Here is a 23151-nt window from a genome sequence, read left to right as displayed (position 1 = left end):
GAAAAGTTCTCAGGTCGATGGGGAAAAAAAAAGAAATAGGATCTTTTTCTCCATCTTAATCTTACAGGATTATAAAATGAATTAGAGAAGATTGAGAAAGGAAAGGGAGATGAAAGTAAGCCTGAAACTTTACTGAAATGATATTTTTTTAGGGAAAGAAGCAGCAATCAAGAAAATGAGGACAGAAAGCCATTGCTGCCAATGAGACACACAAGGGAGGAGAGCTCCTGAAAGCTATCTGATTCCAGAGCCTGGGCCTCAGCTGGCAGAAATGCAGGCAATTTAGAAAGGGCTAAAAAGTCTGGGAATCACTTACAAATAAGGATTTAAGACATACTGCCTTCAACAAAAATGTGAAGACAGTCCTAGACTCCTAAGGAGAGAGAAAAGAGAAAGTGCAGAGCTGACATTAATTTGTCCCTAGGTGGTGCTATTTCTTTAAATTTTGCTCCAATATTTTCTCTTAAATTTAATATGAAAACATAACTAATTAGCATTTAGTTAAATACATACAAGGCCATAAACATTTCAGTGTTTAGACAATATCTTTATAAATATTTAACTAAGCACTTTGCCATGCCTAGAAAAGAGCTGAAAGACTAGGAGAAACCACCAACCTGGTGGTCACCACCTAAAATTACAGCCAGAGAGCCAAAGCAGAAGTCACTGGTTTCTACAGTGCATAGTTTACAAAGCCGGTCCCATTTCAGGGAAGCAAACACCACACCCTTTTTCTTCCTTGGAGTGCGTGTGCCTTTGGTAAAGGGACACATAGAGATGACCAAAGTTAGGTAAAGTGAAAAGGATGGCTATGTGGTCAGTGGGTGATACTTGCTTCAGCTCTGACCTTGCAGATCTTTGCCTGAGTTCATCTACCACTGAGGCCAGGCCTTAGCTGATTTTTTTTTTCCTCATAGGGATATGGGTAGCAGGAGGCTGGGGCAGTGGGGACAGGAAGCATTAAGAGTATCATGGGAGTCATTTTGGGGCAGCTTTGTTTATATGGTATGGATGTAAAGGGAACTCACTGTTTCAAAAAGCCACTGAAAACCAGTGAAGGTCAAAAGACTAGTCCTTTTTTTTGAAGCCTTTACAAGTGAGAATATTCGGGTTGAGACTGGGGATCCTACTGATCCACCTCTTCATTATCTGCCTGAGAAATTTTTCACACAGTGGGGACTGGCCATTGCTGCTGCTGTTCCTAGAATGTCTGACAGATACAAAACATTCCTTGAATTCTCATAGGAGAAGAAATGTTCAATTCTCCACTTATTCAAAGCTTTGCTTTTAGAAAAAAATGTTTCTTCATTTCTAGTCTCCTTCCAAATTCTAGGTGCATCTTCCCATCAGATTTGGGGCTCAGAAAATTTTGTTATTTTGAGACTTCGTTTAATGAAACAAGAAGTTCTTCTATTGACTTGACTTCCAGTTCAGCCATAAGTCATGGAGGAAAACTAATGAGGATTAAGAATATTTTATGACAAATATCAGAAACTCTTTATAGGCAGAATTCTCCATTGTCCAAGGAAGATTAATCCTTGAACTAATGGAGTGTTTTAAATTTCTTGACCACCTTTCTCCTTAGAAATTCATTCATTCTTTTCTTCCACTTCTAATGCCTTCTGTCCTCATCCTCCCACAAACCTTCTCTAAACTTGGTTGCTCTCCAGGAGCACAGTCACTCCCCAGGAACCTGAAGGCATTATGTTCTCTGTGGCATGGTGCCCCCTGGTGTCACGCAGCTCAGTGGCCCTGGCAGAGGGCAATAAAGCCCCTAGAGGATAACACTAAGGCCAGCTGGGGGAGGGGCATCAGATACAGTCAGAAACCCAAAAAAGCTTCCTAATTCAATGGGAGAGCAATCTAAATACCCTGTTTTGCAAAAGCCATACATAGTCCAATTTTTTTTTTAATGGTTCTAAAGGCTGGAGATGGTATGTGGTTTGCTCAGACTCCCCTGCTTTCTTCACTTCCTCTCCTAAGTTCCAAGGGCCATGTTGCTAATACTGCTTATGCTTACCTATTCCAGTTTCATCTTCAACCTTGGCAATGCAATTACAGAGCATCAGTTGGTCCTAGTACACAGAAAGAAGGGAGCTGGTCCACCTCAGTAAACGTGTGACGGGTTTCAGCTCCAGTCTCTGAGGGCTAAGTGATCTAAGTGATCTAAGGGCCCACCGACAGAAAAGAACTGAGACCGTGGGCAGGCAGAATGTTCGTGACCAGAAGGTAGGCAACCTGGCAATGGTCATTTCTGAGTCTATCTTTCTAAGTCCTACCCAGTATGGTCATGTGTTTACTGTCTTCTTTAATGCTTAGTTTGAGTGCTTCCCCAAAAAGCCTTGAGATGCTACAGAAATTACAATATGGTCTCAAATGGAGAAGAGAAATTATTCATATTTTCTCATGCTCTTCCTACTTGCAAAATAAAAGTAAACCGTCAACAGATTATTGTATCAAGTACTGTGCCTCTATTATTTCATAAGAATTAAGGGAGGAGGGTATAGCTCAGTGGTAGAGTGTGTGCTTAGTATGCATGAGGTCCTGGGTTCAATCCCCCATACTTCCATTAAAATAAATAAATAAGCCTAATTACATCCCCCGACCCTGCCCAATAAAATAAAATAAATAAATATTTTTTTTAAAAATTAAACTTTGTGGTATCACAATATTAAAAGCCAAAGACAGGAAAAAGTCAATCTAAGCAAAATGAGGGACTGCAAAATGCATGCAGGACACACTTCCTTCCTCCCCTCTCCATCACCCTGCAATTGCTCATGAAGACATCACTTGTAGAGTTTTGTGAGGATAGGAAAACAAAATGAACATGTGGGTAGGTATTGGCTACCTTTCAATATGCTGTCTTCTTCAAACTTTGGAAAATATAAACAAATACAAATTGCCTTATGATCTACAAACACTTTCACAATCCAAGGGCAATGTGATACAGAGAGATAACAGCCTCTGGTCAGACTGAATGGCTCCACAGAAAGGTCAGATGATCCTGCATCTAGAGTGCATCTGGGATAACCAGGAGGATTCAAGGGAGTCAGGAAACCGGAGGATGCAGACAGCATAGATGAAGGCTGACTGAGGGAGAAGGCTACATTTGATTCAAAAATCCCATTTACACAAATGAGATAATACCTAAACCCAAGTCTCAGATTTTTTTAAGTGCTGCTTCTTATACTCTATTAATAATTGGTAGTCTATAGGGAAAAAATAAATATCAAAATTAAGAAACTATGCTTTCCATGTCCATGTTGAGGAGAGAAGAAAAGGCTGCCATAAACCAAGGCACCATAGGTAGTTGAAGCCCCTTATCCAATCTGAACTGACCACTAGCCAGTTACCTGGGAGAAGCAGGTAGGTGTGCCAGGAAGTGGTCTTCTAGCCTCGGCATCAGGCACACTGAAAGCACCCATTGGCATGTTTCACAGAGGTAACGGAGAGCATCAGACAACCCCATGAGTTAATTAAGTGGAGGCTAGTGAGGAGATCTACTTTAACTTTAATAATTTTCCTTCCTTTGGAGGATCCACAGGATGTCCCCCAGACACCAGGGTGGCAGGAGAAGTGTCACAAGTCTTGGGGACACTGGATGTTTGGCCACCTGCTAGCCTCCTGCCCTCTCACCACCATCCTCTGACTTTAACCCCACATGCTGGCTCTTTTCCTATCTTGGTCTCTTTGATGCTCCCAAAGATCTTTGTCTTACATCTATCAGCACCTTGGATGGGGTCCCCTTACAAGACCTAGAGCTCTGAAATTCTCTTCACCTAGTCTACGTCTTCATTTCTGCCTGCTTTCTGCCTTCATGAAGACACTACATCCTCTCTTTCCTTCCTATCTTCTCGAACTCTTCTTTTTTCATCCCTTTCTCTGGTTCTTCTGCCCCCTCCTGATCCTAAGAGTCAGGGGTTACTGGATGAAGAGGTCTCCATCCCCCTCTCCACTCATACTATGATGGGCTCTCTCCATGGGTGATCTCATCCTTTTCTCCCCATCAATCACCTCTACGTGAATGAAGAAAGCTCAATTTTTCCCTCTATCCTACTGCTCTCCCATGGTAAAGAATCATATCTTCCACTCTTGGTTTTCTCAGACTGGCTGTATCAAAGGGTCAAAATCAGCTTCTCAAGAACTAAACTCACCAGTTTTACCTCCTAAGCCTACTCTTTCTCCTGACATCCCTCTAAATAACAATAATCACTTATCGAGTACTTACTATATGGCAGGCATGGTCCTAAGTAATTTATGTGAGATGACTTGTTTAATGAATTGTTCCATGAAGAAGATACTATTGTTTCCCTAATTTTACAGATAAACAAATGGAGACACACAGGTTGTTTATGGTTCTATAATTACTAAAAGCAGGAGCTAGAATTCAAATCTATTCAGTCTAGCCCAGGACTGAACACTGGATCACTATGCTGCGCAACCTCTCCTTAGCTAGATTTCTGTTCTTATACTTGTCTTCAACTCCTCCATCTCTTGTCCAACCAACTCCCATTGATTTTCTCTGCGAAGCCTCTCCCCTTGTTGGCTGTCCCCATTCCCCTGTCCTCATTACCTTTTATCTAGGCCAGTTTCACTGACTTCTGATTTTCTTCTACTTGTCCCCTCCCTAGAGCTACTATATTTGAATTTTCTTCTCATAAAAATGAAAAATAGGGTTTTTTGGATATAAAATATATTATATTTTTGGATTATATATTTTGGATATAAAAATAACACATATTCATTGCATCGAAATAAAAAGATTAAAACAAATATATTGAAAAGAAACTAAAAACCCAAATCATAATTTTGCTCTCTGGAATAATAACTCTTGCTAGGATATTGATAGATATTCCAGATATTTTTCTCTTTCTATGCACATACATAGACACATATTTTTTAAAAAGATCACATTTACTTATTGCATTTTAATTTTTATTTTATTACATTGGGTATTATTAGTCTTTTTGATATTTCCCCATCTTAAAAGCAAATATCAATGTATTAGTATTATAAAAGTACTACTCTGCATTTCTCTAATGACTAGTGACACTGAATGTTCTTTCATAGGTTTAATGGATATTATAGCCTCTCTCTTGTGATCCACCTTTGCCTATATTATCTGGTAAATTATTAGACTTACTGATTTTTATGAGCTCTTTATATATTAAATATATTAACTTTTCACTTACCATGTATATTGCAGAAAAACTTCCCTGAGGTATTCCTTTTTTAACTTCATGGTAAGGTTTTTGGTTTTTTTCCTTTTTTGTTATTTTGTTTTGTTATATAAAAGTTTTAAGTTTTTGTGTAGTCATATATACATTTTTTTCCTTTATGTTTTCTGTCTCTGGCACTCTGTGGCCAGATTACTGTTTCTAATGTTCAGTTCTGCTCATGTGGCCTCTGTAATGATTAGCGGCCCCCACAGCCTATGGAAGCCCAACCTCCTTAACCACCTTTCTCCTTAGAAATTCACATTTCAGCTTGTTCCTGGCTCCTTTCTTTCATATAATTTATACTCCATCCAATCATAATGAATTGCTACTCTGCAAATTTGTCCCATTATTCCCCCACTATTATAAATTATAAGAAAAAATGTAAAAGGATTTTAATAGTGAATAGAGAAGGTCATTAAACTAGATTGCTCCAATAGTCTTGAAATTAAATCTTGGAAATAACAATTTTTCAAAAGCAGAGACAGAATACACTGGGACCCTGCTTTGGGATTCCTGTGTGCTTGGGAAAAGGAAGCTGAGGCTGAGTACAAGGTCACTTGCTGTAGGTCAGCATATTCTGCTACAATCTAAATGCATCCGAGTGATGTAACCTGGATCATGAAGGCTACCGGCAGCAGTTCTGCTGGTTATCTGTTACAGTGAGCTGACTAGTTACCTAAAGTTTATCTATCAAGACCTCTCAACCCCTCTGCTTGCGCCATTCTTTCGCTCTCAAATTCCTCTGTCCCTCTTCATCACAACTGAGAGCAATCTTCCAAGTTTCAGCTTCAAAGCAATCTCTGTTTTTGATGCCGAAGCAAAATGCAAGTCAACACTTGCTTCTTACAGTTTGTGGCACTTTATTAACCTCTGGTGCCACTCATCACATTCTCTCCTGCCTCATGATTATCTGAGTACATTATCTCTTTACCATATTGCAGATTCCTTGAGGGCACCGTGGAGTACACACCCAGTCCCAAACAGAGGACATTAGCTAATACTTAGTAAGCTTGCTGAATGAAGGAATCACCATTAAAAATGGGTTAGTATCATATTGAAGCCACTCCCTGGGGTTTACCACAGGAAGGCATCTGAGAAACTCCTCAGGGGGCCATGTGGGTTGGGAATAGATCTGAGATCAGTAGATTAGGCTTCCTTCTCATTGTCAGTAGCTCTGCCCTATCAACTCCACATTCACCTCAGTATTAGAATCTGGGCCAAGTCAACATCCCTGAGACATAGTATTTGCTCTGGTACATTCACTAAGCTACCAAGGGCACGTGGCTAGAACCCCAGTGTCGTCCAGTGGTACCACCACTCCTGCAGAAGTTTCCACAGCATGCTAGTATAGGATAAGGCTGTGAGAGTCAGGATGCTCAGTCACAATTCACTAAAACAGGATATAATTTACAGCAGCTGATTTTGCTCAGAGGCTCAACACACAGGTATTTAATAGTGAGAGAGAGACTGAGAGGGTCATACCTGGATATTAACATCTGCCCCGTTGTTCACTAACAGTTCAAGACACAAAGCACCGTGTGTGGAGGCAGCAGCAAAATGCAACGGGGTGAACCCGCTGTTGTTGGGCTGGTTCACATTAGCACCGTAGTCGGTCAGCTCGTTGACTACAGCATCCTGCCCGTTGTAGCAGGCCAGGTGGAGGGCCGTGTTCCCATAGACGTTGATTTCATCGATCTGTGAATGAGTCCAACACAGGCGATTAAAATTACCGGAGCTAATTTACTCCATTTCCCACCAAGAGCCTAATGGCTGCGCCGGAGAAAGGAAATATCCATTGTCAACGAGATCATTCCAAGCTTACTCTTGCCCCAGCATGGTCATCCCAGGAAGGCTTGCTGCCCAGATGTCAAAGTGACAAAAAGCAAACTGGGAGGAAGACTTAGAGTTTTCAACTAGTGGGAAGATATTTTTCAGCCAGGGAAGGGATAAGAAGTGAAAGGCAAAGCTGCTTCAAAACTCCAGAGGAGAACTGAATCTGGGGAGCACAAAGAGAGCTGGAAATTCAACAGAGAACAGACGAGGAAAGGGTGGGAGATGGTCAGGGAGGTGCTGTGGGGCCTGAGCCCTCACAGGGTGCATTCTAGTGGCCAGCTGTAGCTCTGCCTTGGGTATTCAGCCCTCGGCTCCCTCCTGCTTTCCTGGACCTGCCCCAACTGCGGGGTTTCACCGTCACCATCTCAGCATTGCAGCTCGGTTTTCCTTTGCTTCAAGACAGCCGCACCACTGCTTCTGTTCTTCTGCAGAAGGAGAACGCGGTGGGGCCAACTTCTCCAGCTCAGCATGTTTGTCCCTGCTGTTCATTCATGCATTTCTGCTTGCAAACCATGACTTCGAAGGCTAGATTCTGAAGGCAGGATGAGGAACCCAAGCCAGTCTTTTAAAAATGACTGGTCGATGTGTATCATATATCATATATGTTTAAATATTTCTCTATCTCCATTGATATAGAAAGTTAGTCTCTTTCTGGTTTTCTACTGCTTAGCATATGCCCCCATTGCCCTTCATCAGTTGCCCATGCAAACTCAAAAACATAGGATGCTCAAAAATGAGGGTTTTTTTCTCCTCTTGAGTTAAAATGCAAACAGATTTAACTTCAGAATAACAGAAAATCCACAAACACGCAGGGTTCATTTCAGAACAACAGAAAATCCACAAATACAGCCTGAAATGATGCCTGAATCACAGCTCACCTCCACCCCCAGATTCAGGAGATGTTTGACCACGCTGATCTGCCCATTGGAGGCTGCGGCGTGCAGGGGGGTGTAGCCTTTCTTATCCTTACATGTCACTTCTGCACCGTGGTTAACGAGCAACGCCACAACGTCCAGGTGGCCTTTACAAACAAAGCAGTGGGAAACATCATTAACCTTTATTGGACAATTTGACGACTCATTCCACCTAAATTATCACTATTAGCTTTTGCTACCACCAGCATTTTGCTAAGTTATTTATAAAAAGCTGGTTCATGGCAAATGTTCAACAAATATTTAATGAGTACTTACTGTGTGTCAGGTATCATGGGGAGAGAAAGATGGTTCTTACGTGAGCCTTCTCTTTAAGGAGATGTATGCCTGTTCACAAATAATGACTAGGTCCTGCCAGAGCCTGAGGGGAGGGTATAGCTCAGTGGCAGAGTGTGTGCTTAGCATGCACAAGGTCCTGGGTTCAATCCCCAATACCTCCATTAAAGATAAATAAATAAGAACTTAGTTACCTCCCCCACAAAATTAATTAATAAATAAATAGAACCAGAGCCTGAAAAAAAATTGTTAAAATGAACAATGCTTTTGAAATCAATTGCCATCCCTCACTGAAAAGTCTAACAATGACAAATTGATAGAGAAAAACTAAAGAAAGAAAACAAATTAATCAGAATGACTCTGGATTACTGTTAAATCATATGAAACTGCTGCTGTTTGATCTTTTTTTGACTTACAAAAATGGCAATTTCATATGTTTCAACTTCCACGTGTTCTCATGAATTACTGGCTAAACAGAAAACCCTTCTGTTGGCATATTTTTCGAGAATATTTTCCTTTGTCTTCCATCTCACTACATATACTATGATAAGTGTATTTGACCTTTATTTCATGACTAAAGACTGTTCAATACTTCAGGACCATTGTGCTCAACATGGCTGATAACTGAAGGGCAGAAGATGAGAAGCGAATGAAGGACCTAAAGTGTGTGTGTGTGTAGTTTTATGAAGACTTATATATAGAAAAAACTATTCTGAATTACTAACAGTGCTATCTTAAGCTATTTGTCCTGGTTTGGTCCTTTAGTCCCTAAAGATAGTCATTTGTTTTCCTATTTGTATCCTGATGACACACAAAAATATAACATTACTTCTTTAAAGCAATTCGACACAAATATTTTAGCTAAACACCAGCACAGAACAAACATGACGCCCCGGGTTCTCTGAGCCCCAGTGCACACCAGCTTGGTGTGTGCTCTGCCTAAATGTCCATCTGGCAAGTGTTCGCCGGCTCCAGTCCTGCAGGTGCTGTGCACACACCCAACCCGCTACAACCAACTCAAACGGCCATGTCACCTTTTAAAAAATGATAATGCTTGCAAAATCTTAAGATTCTGTTTTTTTAATCCCAAGGATTCACTCAGCCCCATCTATAACTTATATCGTCCCTGCCCCAACTCACTCTCTTTTTCTCTCCATGATTAACATTACTGTTTTTATGATGAAAGATCTGTATGCTGGTTTAAAAGGATTCAAAAAAGGCAAAGAGGTGTTAAAAGGAAATCAAAATCATCCATCATTACCAATACCTTGAAATAATCAGTTAACAGTTCCGAGCATAATACATCCCAGATTGTTTTTATTTTATAGGTTTTCTTTGCAAAAATGAGGACCGTACTGTGTTGTGATCTGCTTTCACTTACCATATCAGAGACTATTTCTGTGTTAAAAGGATACTAATGACAGCATCACTGTGGTTACTGGATAGTGTCCCACTGTGTAGCTCTACCATCATTTACCAGCACAATCTCCTGTGTTGTGATGGGCATTCAGATTGGTCATAACTTGGTGCTGATAGAATCCTGTCTGCTTTTCTAATTGCAGGATGTTCTCCAATTAGAAACACAAAGGAAGGATCTGAGTGCTTCACTTCCCAAAAGTCTACACTGAGAAGAGATTCTAGGAGGGCTCCCATTGGTCAATGGTATTTATGCCAACGAAAGTGAAAAGGAAAAGCGTAGGAACGTAACGTCTTCCTTCGTCTCCCGCACCTGAGTGGGCAGAAGCCAGGAGCAGGCCCAGCTCCGTGGGCCATGGAGTAGTGGAATCATCCACAGTAACTCTGGTCACCTCCACCTACACGATGACCAGGGTGCTGTTCTCTCTTCCTTCCTTTTTGTTTCTTTTTAAAAATATTTATAAATTAAAAGACAAATGGAATTTACATCCTTGCTTTTCTAGCCAGTCCTCTTTCTTTGTAAAACCTTATTTTCCTGCCATAACAAGTTAAAATAAGCACACTTTGTGTAGCTTTTCAACACAGATTGAAACACATTCAACGAAGCTCATGCCATGATTCATCCCTCCCACTCTACGTAGGATAAATAAATCTTTAAGAAAGCAACTGCCCAACTAACGTGCTCTACGCACACCAGTAAAAGGGATCCAACCTTAATTCAATTGAATCCCAAGCTTGAAAAGAAGTCAGACTTGCCCAAGAGAAAACCTCCATGGTCAATGAGAGACCTGTGGCGTCTTTAGTTCAGGTTATCTGCACTTTGCTCTCCATTCATGAAATCCTTACCCATATATGCTGCCCAGTGCAGAGCACGCCGGTCCTTCTTGTCGAATGCATTGATGTTTGCCCCTTTGGCCAAGAGTAAATTGACCATCTGAAAGATAACCAACAATGAAATCGAGTGTATATATACTCTGTAATGGTGGGGGCTCCTCACCACCAGCAGGTGATCTGACCCAAATTAATGTCAAATATAAAGGCAAGTCAATGAGTGAGTAAGTAAGTAAGTAAGTAAATAAAGGCAGGTCAGAGATCTGGAGTTCAAAGTAGGAAGATATCATAGCCAACCCTGCAGCACATGTGTCAGAGGAAAAGACTTGAGGTGTCAGCTGCTCTTTCAATTCACGGTGGCTCTAAACTTAAAAATAGGCAGAGTTGCCTAAAGTTTGGTGTCCAAATGTTATTGTCACATTTGCTAAAAGCCTCAGCACTGAGATTATGTTCCACCTGGAGCTTAGAGTGTTTGTAGTGAGAATTCTTGTCCCCAGTGATGAGGATGCCCACCTCCACGTGGCCGTTCAGAGCGGCATGGTGCAAGGCGGTGCGCCCCCCTCGGTCGGAGACGTTGACGCTGCTCAGCAGGGGAATGATGACTTCTGCACACTTGACAGCCTTATTGGCTGCTGCCACGTGGAGGGGGGTCTGCCAGTTCTTGTCCCTCGCGTTGACATCAGCCGAGTGCTTAATCAATACTTGCACTGCTTCCTACAACAAAAGCAGAATTGGCAGGGGTCACTGACAAATGCTCAGTCCATCCTTATGGGCTGTATGATGCTTCACCAGACCCTGGAACTACAGGAAGGGAAGGCTCTCTGCCCTCACTGGGTGGCTCAAGAGAGATGTTCTCCAGAGACAAGCAAGGTCATATGGGATGAAGATCAAAAGAGTGGCACAGATTAAAACAGAATCACTCTACCTTTCTTTGTTGGGCCAAGAGCCCTGGCACAACTCCAAAACCAAATAAACCTTCTAAGTATAAGGTTTTCTTATAAAGTGTGAGGTATCCTTAAGCCACATGAGAGCTCTCATGTACAAGTGGATCAAAGGGCCTCCAAAGACCATCTAAGGTCAGAGGTGTGTGTCAATAAGCCTTCATCTTCCAAATCCAAAGGTCCAAACCCTCTAGACATTCTTGGATCAATTTATAAATCTTTGGTTCTCTCAGCAAATATCTTAACCCTCCCTGTGTGATCAAGAAGCAGTCAAACGAAGAGGATGTCTGTTGCCACCTCCACCTGAAGCTACAAAATTGTTCCTTCTTTCCCCAAACGTTTCTATGTTAATATGGGGTAACTTCTTCCCTACTGTTGAGTTCCTTCACCCTTAATGAGCCTCCGACTTCTGATTTTCCTCCTATTGACCCAATCAGCTCTTTTGCCTCTTGAACTGTAACTCTCTACTTTGGCTGAGCAATGGAATCAACTGGGGGCTCTTAACAATACAGATGCCCAGTGCCGCTCCAGAGAGTCTAACTGGCCTCAGAAGGTCTGGAAAGCTCCCTGGGGACTGTTGTGCAGCCAGGATTGAGGATACTCTTCAGTCAAATGAATGATGGAGCTTCTCTCCACAAGGGAATGGCTGCCGGTTAGTTCTCATTCTGTCAGAGACATCCCTGAGACCAGTTGTGGGGCTGCTTCATGGATGTCTTGTCAATGTGGTATCAACAGACCAATGAAAGGCATCAGTACCACACTCCTGCCGCCCTTCATGGCCAAAGAACTTACCCTTGTCCACCTTAATCCCCACAGACCAAGACTGCCCATCAACTTTCTCATGCAGGTATATACCAGTGCCCTCAGAGAGTAGATGATTTGAACTCTCAAAATTAAATCAGGGACACAAATGATGAAATAGAAAGAATGTTCCATGAATCAGTAGCAGCAACATATTGAGATGAATGGCTAACTTGAACAGTAGAATGAGAGCAAAAAGAAGCTAACTTTGCAAATGAGAGAATGCACTTCATAAACAAACAGTGTGACTCCATTTAGATGTTATAAATAAAGGGCAATAAGCTGATAGGGCCCAAGCAAACCATCAATTTGTTAATATCACCAAAAAGGAAAAAAAATAAGATATATGCCACCCATCCTCAGCAAGACTGACAATAATGACTATTAAATATTCCTTGAGTCCATTTTAGATTGAACATGTGCACATGTATTATGAATGCTCACTTACTATGTGTAAAACACTGCTAGAACTTTGGAAGACTGAAGGAAACATTAGTCAGGCTCTATCCTAAAAACCAGCTGGGGGAACAAGAAAGAAAAGCTAGATCACAATGTAAGTGTTAACATCTAAATAAGAGAAAAATAGTATTTTAATCAATTTTCATCTCATAAATTGTAAGGTTTAGATAGATGTACAGTCAATTGTGATATGGGAAGAAAATACTGAAACCTCCATTTATCTTTTATTTATTTAAAAAGGAAAGTAGGGGGAGGGTATGGCTCGCGATAGAGTATGTGCTTAGTGTGCACGAAGTCCTGGGTTCAATGCTCGGTACCCAGTTTAATCCTCCATTAAAAAAAAGATACATATTTATCATTTCTTTTATGTAATGCAATATGAACATAACTGGGACACTTAAATAACCCCCTCAAGCAATATTGATTCTGTAAACATGAGAATAAAGTTTAAAAAAAAAAAAAAAGGAAAGCATTTCAGCTGATATTTAACTTCCGAGTTGGAGACCTGGCCTGGGTCCACTCCACGGTATTCAAGAGGTCCTCAGGGAAGAGTGGGGCTTCCACAAGGCCGAGGGGGCAGGACCTGCCCTCTCCATTCATTCACTGAGAGTGCACTGACATATACAGTGATGGGCCTGTCAAGTCCATTTACAGACTGTAATATGTACCCTAAAACTAAAAATACCCTAAAGTGGGCAAGATTTATGCAAGGAACCCACATCTAAAAGATGATCAAAATACCAGTACAAGTATAAATAATATGGAAGTCCCAGAGATGACACTTCTACTCTTAGTAAAAGCTTTCTATCTCCCACATTACAAGGTAATAGTAATGACAAATTTAATCAGATTTGATAGGAGATTGGCCAAAACTGAGAAATCACCAGAGGTCTATTACCTATATGGTTATTTAAGATTATGACAAATGAAAAACCTCACCCTGAATATACTGTGTCTTGAAATATTAGCTAATGATAGTACTTCCTCTATATAATTTATAAATAAATGAGACACATATTCTGAAGATGCACACTGAAAAAGTTTTGCAGATGCATGGCCCAAAGGGTTGGAAATTACCATCTCAAAGCAATACTACAAAAAATGGTATATATCCTTTTCACACATTCACAGCAAAATAACAATACATATTGTTACTTTAAGACTTTTTGCCTTATATATTATTTTACTGTATTTGTACAGATTCTTGCTTTGCATTAAATATCATGTAAATTCAGGATAGACTAACAAAACAGAAAGTATACAGGAAGATTTCACAAATTTATACTATTTGGAGATAAGGCCAATGAATTCATGAGAAATTTATTTTTTAAAGGTAACAGAATATGATTACTTTTAGAGTAACTCCAACTAGGTGAACGAGACAGTACCCAGCAGAGGCCCCACTTTTAAGTAAATATTTAGGAATGATTTGCATTGCACACACAGCTACGAGTTAAGCAAATAAAATATATATTTACATGCCAGTTCTAGTTTATATTTAAATAAGTGCTTAGAGTTTGCGAGGGGGAAACTGTATTCTTAAATAGACATTTCTAAAAATATTTTAATCACAGATAAATTTTGGTCTGTTTTTATAAATAAAGTTTTATTGGAACACAGCCTCATTCATCTGTTTACATATCATCTATGGGTGCTTTTGAATTATAATAGCAGAATTCAGTATTTGTGACAGAGACCATATGCAGCCATTAAAGCCTAAAATCTATCTGGCCCTTCATGGAGAAAGTCTACAGACCCCCTGGTCTAGCTCCCTGTTTGAATTACCACAAACTACAAATGATCAAATCTGATTAAAGTAAAATTTTGTTATTTATCAGCATGAAAAAATACTGTTTTAAGTCCAAATAGTCTTTGGGGGGGGGGGTTACTGGAGATTGAACCTAGGACCTTGTGCATGCTAAGCACGAGCAAGCAGTATAAAATGATTATGGAATAAAATTCACAGAGCTACAGTATATTTGGAGTAGAAAAGACCTTAGGAATCATGTGGCCTGACCCTTTCATCTGATAGGCAGCTTCATTTTATAGGCAAGATGACCAAAGTCAAGGGCCATGATTTGCCAACCTGGCTGTCTTAAGGGCTCATGCATTTTCTCCTAGACCAGAGCTTTCTCAGTGGACAGTATTAGCCAGGCACCTGGACATAAATACTTTTAAATGTTAATTCTCCTTAATTATTTACATTTTTAAACTCAAGTATTAAAGCCTGCCAAACTGGCTTCATACATTGAATAGAAATATAATACTTTGGTAAAATGAAGTTTTGGTTTAAAAAGACTGCAGTTTCCTTTTTGAAAATTGCATTTCTCTTTCAAAATTTTAATCTTAAAAGCACTTTAACCTGGTTTTAAGAGGAAGTAATTCTATGGCAATTTAGAGAATTAATCATTTTTGTAATCAAAAGAAGTCTCTCTTTTCCTGTATCACACATTGGCTAAAAAATTAGCATACAGGAGTTTGCTCTGACAAACTTACAAGGTAGATGGAAGTGGAAAACCTTCTGAATCCAGAAAAAAAATAGTCAAATAGTACTTCTCAAACTATCTGTAGTGAAGGACCAGTTTTTTTTTAAAAAAATCTTATTATTTCAAATTCATCATAAGTAATTAGTAGAATAATAAAATGGAAAAAGACAAAGACACGCAAATTATAAACTCAATTATTTCATTATTGAATTTAGCAGGCATGAAATTACTCTACCACATTTCTCTAAAAGTTTCTGAATGCTAACTCTTGTTACAACCCTGAAACAAAAACTCAGACGAGTCACATGACACACTGTAAGCAGTGCTGCCTTAGAACCTTGGTTTCTTTTTTAATGAACGAGCACGTGTGAGGGGATTCTGGCATTTCTCCTGAGCGGAGAGCTCAGCCTAGTTAACATTCAGCCTTGTTGAATTACCCTCCATATAGGCTGTCCTCTATGAGACACAGAAATAATAGAAGGAGGAACTGTCACAGGATGTCACACAGGAGGGAATTGGAAATGGCATCTGCAGTCATTTATTTCTACTTTTTACGACTTTCTCTATTTACAAAAGGTCACTCCAACCCTGTATGAGAGGTAGAAACATACACTGCGGCACATGGAAAAGATGAGAAGAAATAGGATGCCTGTGCCTTAAAAACTGTCATCTCTAATATTTGTTTTTCTATACTCAAAGGTGGATTGCATTTAAGTGGTCATAAATTGCTCATGGAAAGGTAATTCTTTATGACTATGCAGAGTCCTTGCAGGCATAAACAATGTCAAATTTTATAAACTGTACTTTGCTTTAGACCAGGGTCTGAGTCTTATACAATTTTCTATATCCTCCACAAAGCCTGGCAGGTGTCTGGCATCCAGTGTATCTTCAATAAATTTGGGTAGAATAAATACATTGGTATAATCATTAGCAAACTCTCTGAGTAATAATATGCAAGAATTAACAAGACATTTAAGTGGGCTGACATCCATGAGGCTGCACTCAAGTCCTGAAGGCATTCGCTCTATTATTGCAAAATAATAATCATTTGGGGCTTTTATCCTTTACTGATTATATAGCAATTTCATATTCTGTAAGAACTGTATAACTGGTGCCCGACTAATTTGTTTAGGTTAATCAGATTATTCTTCTAAAAGGACCCATTATTAAACTAAACTTGTATTTTATTATTATAATTATTATTAGAGGACAATTACTCTACGAACTAGTATTACCAAGGGGAAACTTGGGGATAGGAAAGAATTCAAACTATTCAAGAAGCACTGGCTTTAAACACTGGGAAGGCCAGATACTAAAGTATTCCCAATCTTCAAACTCAGCTCCTAAAGTGTGGTGCCTAGACCACATGCATCAGACCCTTCTTTTTTAAATGCAAATTTCCAGGCCCAGTTACAGGCTTCATCAGAATCACTGGGGGTGAGGTGTTGGAACAGGTACTTTTAACAAGCACCACGGATGATCTGAATGGACGCTAAATCTGAGGACCACTCCTCTGCATCCTAACTAATAGGTTACAAAACGCTTACTTTCTTCCCATTCCAAGTACAACCTAAGTTCTACTACGTGATTATCATTTTATCACCATCATGATAATTTACAGAAAGCAGTAAGATTCTAGTCTCCCATAAAATTTTTCCAATTCTCTTTTCTACTAGTGTTAGCCCACAATAATGACAGTGTTTTTCCAAGGAAAAGGAAAAACATGATTTTTAAAATTTAAGCTGTAAAATAAAATGCTTATCCTGGTCAGGTCTGGGAAATGTCTTTACAAACCTGTCGGACTTCGGTCTGCACAGACACAAAAACAGACCCATTCTGTTAGCTGGACCAGTATCCCTAAGAAGGGCGCCTGTGTGATGTAAGTGCAGCAGTGGAGCAGGGTGGTTAAGAGAGCAGGTCCCCTGTTACATTCTCCTCCACTCGCTGACTGCGGTGTCTTAAGCTTGACACTTAATTTCTCTGCGATTATGTTTCCTAAATCAGGATTCATAACAGTGTCAATCCCAAAGGGTGGCTCAGAGGGTAAATGGGAATGATGCGCAGAAAGTGCTCAGTGCACTGCCTGACGCACAGTTAGTGCTCAACAAATGCTCGTCGTGACAGGACGCATTTGAACACAACATCCTCAATTCTACACCCCAAGGACAGGAAACAACCACTGTTAACATTTCTAACCAAAAAGCAGCCTCCAGAACAGAAAAGTGACAAGGTCAGCAATTCTCCTTTGGTGCTACTCTCAGGTCATTAGAGAAGAAAAGGTGTGTGTGAAAGGCCAGCACATCTGGCCACAGGAGGCTCTCGGCCTGGCTGTCTGCCCTCAACCCTGTGTCCCAGGAGGGACACTTCATACCCCTCAGGGCCCACACTTAACGGCGCATGCCAGCGCGGTGGGAGGGCGGGGTCGGGCTTCAGTAAACGTGTGAAACCCTCCTGGTTTCTATGCACTTGTATGCCTTTCATTCCTTTCCCCTACAGCTGCTCTTTTCCAAAAAAGAAAAACAAAAAAGCAACAAGAATAAGCCAAACAGGGGAAACAAAATGAAATAATTCACAACACTTCAGATAATTCTCCCTGGCAGCCCCAAATCCTGCTCACCTATGTTATCTAGAATTGCAAAATCTGTTTCCCTAATATTTTGGTAAGAGACTCTCTCTACTTCTCCTCTGCCATGGGAGGAGTCAGAGAAAGGGGGATGGGTGGAGCCCTCGGGGAGTCAGTAAGAAGATGATGCTGTTCAGCCCTAATTATCTATTTTGGTGTCTCCTTCCTGGGAATCTGGGGGGGGGGGATGGGGGAGGTGGGAGGAGGAGGGGAATTGGGCCAAAAGGGAGCACACATCACAGCCTGGTCAGTACCAAGTGAGACTGAAAGGTTCATCTCCACAACCCAATCTACTTTGGACAGTTTTCAAGGGATACGACCATGTCTTGATCTACTTGCTTGTCTGGAGAGAAGCTTTATAATATCAGGCGTGGGTGGGTGTTTAATCAATATTATGATCTGCTACTCCTATTGCTATAACAGGCTTAGAAAGTGAATTTAGTGAATGAACATTACTTTTTTAGGCATAGAAATCCAAACATGAAATTTGCCTGATGGAAAGAAGGCTCAGAAATTATCTTTGACCGATACTGCTATCTATCCGTGTTGCATGCAATTTTTAAAACTCGTTCTGGTTTTGCAGGATCTAGTGGCTTAACTTGCTTTTAGTGCCACACTCCCATAAACAAGCTTCAAGTTAGCTTACCTTCCACACTTGAAAGATTACCCCCAGCATTCTCTGCTGTATACCAGCTCCATCAGGTTTACAGAGAATCAGGTTAACACAACTTAAGCAGAAAACCCAGTCTTTAAGGAATCACTCAAAAAACAATAGTTTCCTGAGCAGACGAGATGCTAGACATACAATGACAAGCAATCGACATGCCACTCATTTCAAAGAACTTACTGTCTAGAAGATCTTTTTAAGTAATAGAATAACAATGTCAATGGTAGTTTTGTACTGTGCCCAGTTACCCAAGCTGAGCTACATTTTGTGGAATTCCCTCCCCTGTATTGTTCCATTTAGGGTTTGGCCGCAGGAGAAATCTGTGTGAGCTTTGGAAGGCGTACATGAAACCACCGCCTGGTGGATGTGTTGGGTGTCAAGTGCTGTTACAGCTTGTGCATGTGTCACTGATCAGCTGGATAACAGTGTTAGCACACAGTAGTACCGGACTGATGCTTCTCCAGATTCTGCCATATCTGCTTCGGTTTCTCCCATCCCTGGACCAGGTGCATGAGAGCTCAGAGGTGAAGCATGCAGCTCTTTCTGCAAGGCACCCCCATTCGTGACGTTCAGGCAGTGAGAGACAGGGAGGGGTTCCAGTTTGTCTCTGTTCGCCTCCATTGCATGTCTAGCTTTTCTTTTCAACAGCAGGCCCTGCTGACTTTAGGACCAACAGAAACCAAGGTGATAGCCCTATATTATAGACTTCTTCAGCAGCTCCACAATTGTGTAAGGTCTAGTTCTTATAATAAATATCTTGTCTATATTTCTCATGGTGGTTCTGCTTCCCTGACTGAACCCTGAACCTTGAATTACCCATGTTTTAGAAGCAAAGGAGCTTTGGAGACAATATAGAGCTTATAAACCTTTCAATGAAGAAATGGTTTTTAGTATTTGTGTAAGTAATATCAGGGCTTCACAATCTAAGAGTTGGCAGACGTGCCAGCTCTCTCGCTGAACACACACATCTTCTGTGGCAAGTGCTCACAGAAAAACTCCAAAAGATCAGTCCAAACCTTCTCTGTTCTTCCCTCCTGAAGCATGCTTCTCTTTCTCCAGTAATTATTTAGGGGAGGCATACAGTAATGGCTATAGGATCAAATTCAAAAAGGGGAGGGGCAGTGAGATGTAGCCAAGATGGTACATCCTGAACTCACCTCCTCCCATAGGCACAATAAAATTGCAATTACCTACAGAGCAATTATCTATGAGAAAGACCTGAAGATGAACAGAAAACATTTGCCACAACTGAAGATATAAAGAAGGAACTACAATGAGATGGCTAGGAGGGGCCGAGATGCAGTATACTCAAGACCCACACCCCTGCGTCAGCAACTCAGAAATCAGAAGAATATCGCAATCACAGAGGTCCTCCCCAAGGAGCAAGGGGTCCTAGCCCCACACTGAGCCCCTCAGCCCAGGATCCTACATAGGGAATATGGAACCCCTCAGAATTTCTGCTTTGAAAACCAGTGGGGCTTATGCTCCAGAAAGCCAGAGAGCTGCAGGAAACAGTCTGCGCTTAAAGGGCATGTGCAAAATCTCACACACTCCAAGTCCCAGTGCAGAGGCAGAAGTTTGAAAGGAGCCTGGTTCAGACCCACTTGCTGTTCTTGGAGAGTCTCTCAGAGACGCAGAAGGCAACTGGGATTCCACCTGCGGATGAAGACACTGGTGGCAGCCACTTTGTGGAGTTCTTTCCACCATGATGTCAGCACTGGCAAGTGCCGTTCTGGAATCCTCCCTCTAGCCCACTAGTGTTCAGGCCTACCTGTCCATCAGCACCGGCCCCATACCCCCTAGTCAACTGCATGGGGAACCTACCCCACCCTGCAGTGGGCCCACAGCCACTGCATGAGGCAGAACCTCACAGCCAACCAAGCTGGAAGCTATCCTTGCCTCCCAGCAAACACACAGCCCAACCCAACAGAAAGGGGACTGCAGCCCACATGGGGCACCCCTAGAGCATATAGCTCTGGTGACCAGAGGAGAGTGTGCTGCTGGAACCCCTGGGACATCTCCCACATAAGGCTACTTCTCTAAGATCAAGAAATTTAACTGACCTACTTAATAATAGACATAAACAGAAAATTAGTCAAAATGAGGAGACAGAGGAATATGTTCCAAATGAAGAAGCAAGATAAAACTTCAGCAAAAGAACTAAACAAAGTAGAGACAAGCAATCTGCACAAGAAAGAGTTCAAGGTAATGATCATAGAGATGCTCAATGAACTCAGGAAAAGGATGGATGAACACAGTGGGAATTTCAACAGTTAGAAAATATAAAGAAGAACCAAACGAAGCTAAAGAATACAATACCTGAAATTTTTTTTTTTTTTTTTGAAATACACAAGAAGGAATCAACAGTAGATCAGGTGATACAAAGGAATGGATCAGCAATCTGTTAGACAGAGTAGTGGAAATCACCCAAGTTGAACAGAAAAAAGAGAAAAAAGAACTAAAAGAAATGAGGATAATTTAAGAGACTCCTGGGACAACATCAAGCATACTAACATTTGCATTATAGGAGTCCCAGAAGGAGAAGAGAAACAGAAAGGGGCAAAAAAGTTATTTGAAGAAATAATAGTGGAAAACTTCCCTAACCTGGGGAAAGAAACAAGACATCCAGGTCCAGGAATCACAAAGAATCCCAAATAAGATGAACCCAAAGAGGGCCACACGAAGACATATTGTAATTAAAATTGGAAAAATTAAAGAAAAAAAAAAGAGAATCTTAAAAGCAGCAAGAGAGTTACATAAAAGGGATATGACAATCATCTGACTTTCAGCAAAAACTCTGCAGGCCAGAAGGGAGTGGCATGATACGTTCAAAGTGATGAAAGTCAAAAACCTACACTGAGAATACTCTACCAGGCAAGGTTATCACTCAGATGTGAAGGAGAGATGAAGAATTTTACAGACAAGCAAAAGCTAAGAGCTCACCACTAAATCAGCTTTACAAGAAATGTTAAAGGGACTTCTCTTAATGGAAAAGAAAAGGCCTTAAGAAGAAATTTGAAAATTATGAAAGGAAAAAAATCTCATTGGTAAAGACAAGCATACAATAAAGGTAGTAGACCAACCCCTTATAAAGCTAGTAGAAAGGTTAAAAGACAAAAGTAGTAAAATCATCTACATTCACAATAAGTAGTTAAGGGATACACAAAACAAAAAGATGTAAAATATGATATCAAAAACATTAAATATAGTAGGGGAGTAAAAATGCAGGGTTGTTGGAATGCACTCAAACTTAAGAGATCATCAGCATATATATATGGTAACCACAACCAAAAACTTATACTAGATACACATAAAAAAGTAGAAAAGAATCTAAACATAACATAGAAAAGAAGCTAAACATAGTCATCAAATCACAAGAGAGCAAAAGAAGGAAAAAACAAAAAAGAGCTACAGAACAACCAGAAAACAATTAATGGAATGGCAATAAGTACATATCTATCAATAATTACTTTAAATGTAAATGGACAAAATGATCCAATCAAAAGACAGAGTGGATGAGTGGATTACAAAAAAAAATAAGACCCATACATATATGCTGCCTACAAAAGACTCACTTCAGGTCTAAGGACACACAGACTGAAAGTGAGGGAATGTGAAAAGGTACTCCATGTAGACAGAAACAAAAAGAAAGCTGGGGTAGCAATACTTACATCAGACAAATAGACTTTAAAATAAAGACTGTAACAAGAAGTAAGGAAAGACATTAAACAATGATCAAGGGATCAACCCAATAAGAAGATATAATAAATATAAATCTATATATACCTAAGAGCACCTAAATATATAAAGAAAATACTAACAAACATAAAAGGAGAAATTGACAGTAATACAATACTGTTGTTGGGAGATGTTAACACCCAGTTACATCAATGGACAGATCATCTAGATGGAAAATCAGTAAGGAAACATTAATCGTATATAACACATTAGACCACATAGACCACACAGACCACACAGAATTAATAGATAGACACAAAACATTCCATCCAAAAACAGCAGAATACACATTCTTTTGAAGTGTACGTGGAACATTCTCTAGGATAGATCACACACACCAGGCCACAAAACAAGATTCAGTAAATTTAAGAAAATTGAAATCATATTAAAATGAGGGAAATCTGAATTTAGGACTTGCAAAGAATAGAAATGCACTTGAAGTTAAAATGCCCACAGTCAGTTCTAATGGTTACATAGAGTCCAATTTTCCATAGAAACTTTTCAACCGACAGATATTAATATGAAGACATCCTCTTTTGTAAGCTTTTATATGACCCTAATTATTTAAAACTCAGGGTCTCTTTGCATTAATTCCTTCCTGGTAAGAGTCAAGTGCAAGTGATTTTTCTTTCCCAGCACACCTCCAGAGGGAGATGGTTTCTTATAAAGCAACAAATGCCTTTCTCAGATGTAGAGGTCAATCCATCATTGGGTCGACTGAATTCTAACACACTAAAGATATGTAAAGAAGGTAAGCTGATGATTGATGGAAAATGGATGTTTTGAGGATTGAAGCCTTTGCAGCAAGTTGAGCTAACAAAGGTCGAGATCACTTGGAAGAGGTCACATTACTGAAATCATCTGGTTTTGTGTCTTTCTGTCCCACTAACTTAATGCTTCCTAAGAGTAGAGGCCAGGTATCTTATTTT

At 40.4% G+C, this 23151-nt stretch overlaps 1 protein-coding gene across 5 annotated transcripts in view; it reads right to left on the bottom strand.

Annotated features, from left to right (window-relative positions):
* Nucleotides 1-23151, bottom strand: part of ANKRD44 (ankyrin repeat domain 44) — a 284102-nt gene that overhangs the window by 105500 nt on the left and 155451 nt on the right. For all 5 annotated transcript variants that reach the window (XM_032480127.1, XM_032480128.1, XM_032480129.1 and 2 more), the window contains exons 5-8: nt 11021-11221; nt 10523-10610; nt 7931-8073; nt 6702-6914 (exon numbers count right to left, since the gene is read on the bottom strand). In XM_032480127.1, coding sequence (XP_032336018.1) covers nt 6702-6914; nt 7931-8073; nt 10523-10610; nt 11021-11221 — 645 coding nt within the window. The remainder of the gene's footprint in view (nt 1-6701; nt 6915-7930; nt 8074-10522; nt 10611-11020; nt 11222-23151) is intronic.

This window comes from Camelus ferus, chromosome 5 (genome assembly GCF_009834535.1).
Source record: "Camelus ferus isolate YT-003-E chromosome 5, BCGSAC_Cfer_1.0, whole genome shotgun sequence".
Classification (NCBI taxonomy): Eukaryota; Metazoa; Chordata; class Mammalia; order Artiodactyla; family Camelidae; genus Camelus; species Camelus ferus.
Note: the sequence above shows the minus strand (reverse complement) of the source record. Positions and strands in the feature narration are given on the sequence as shown.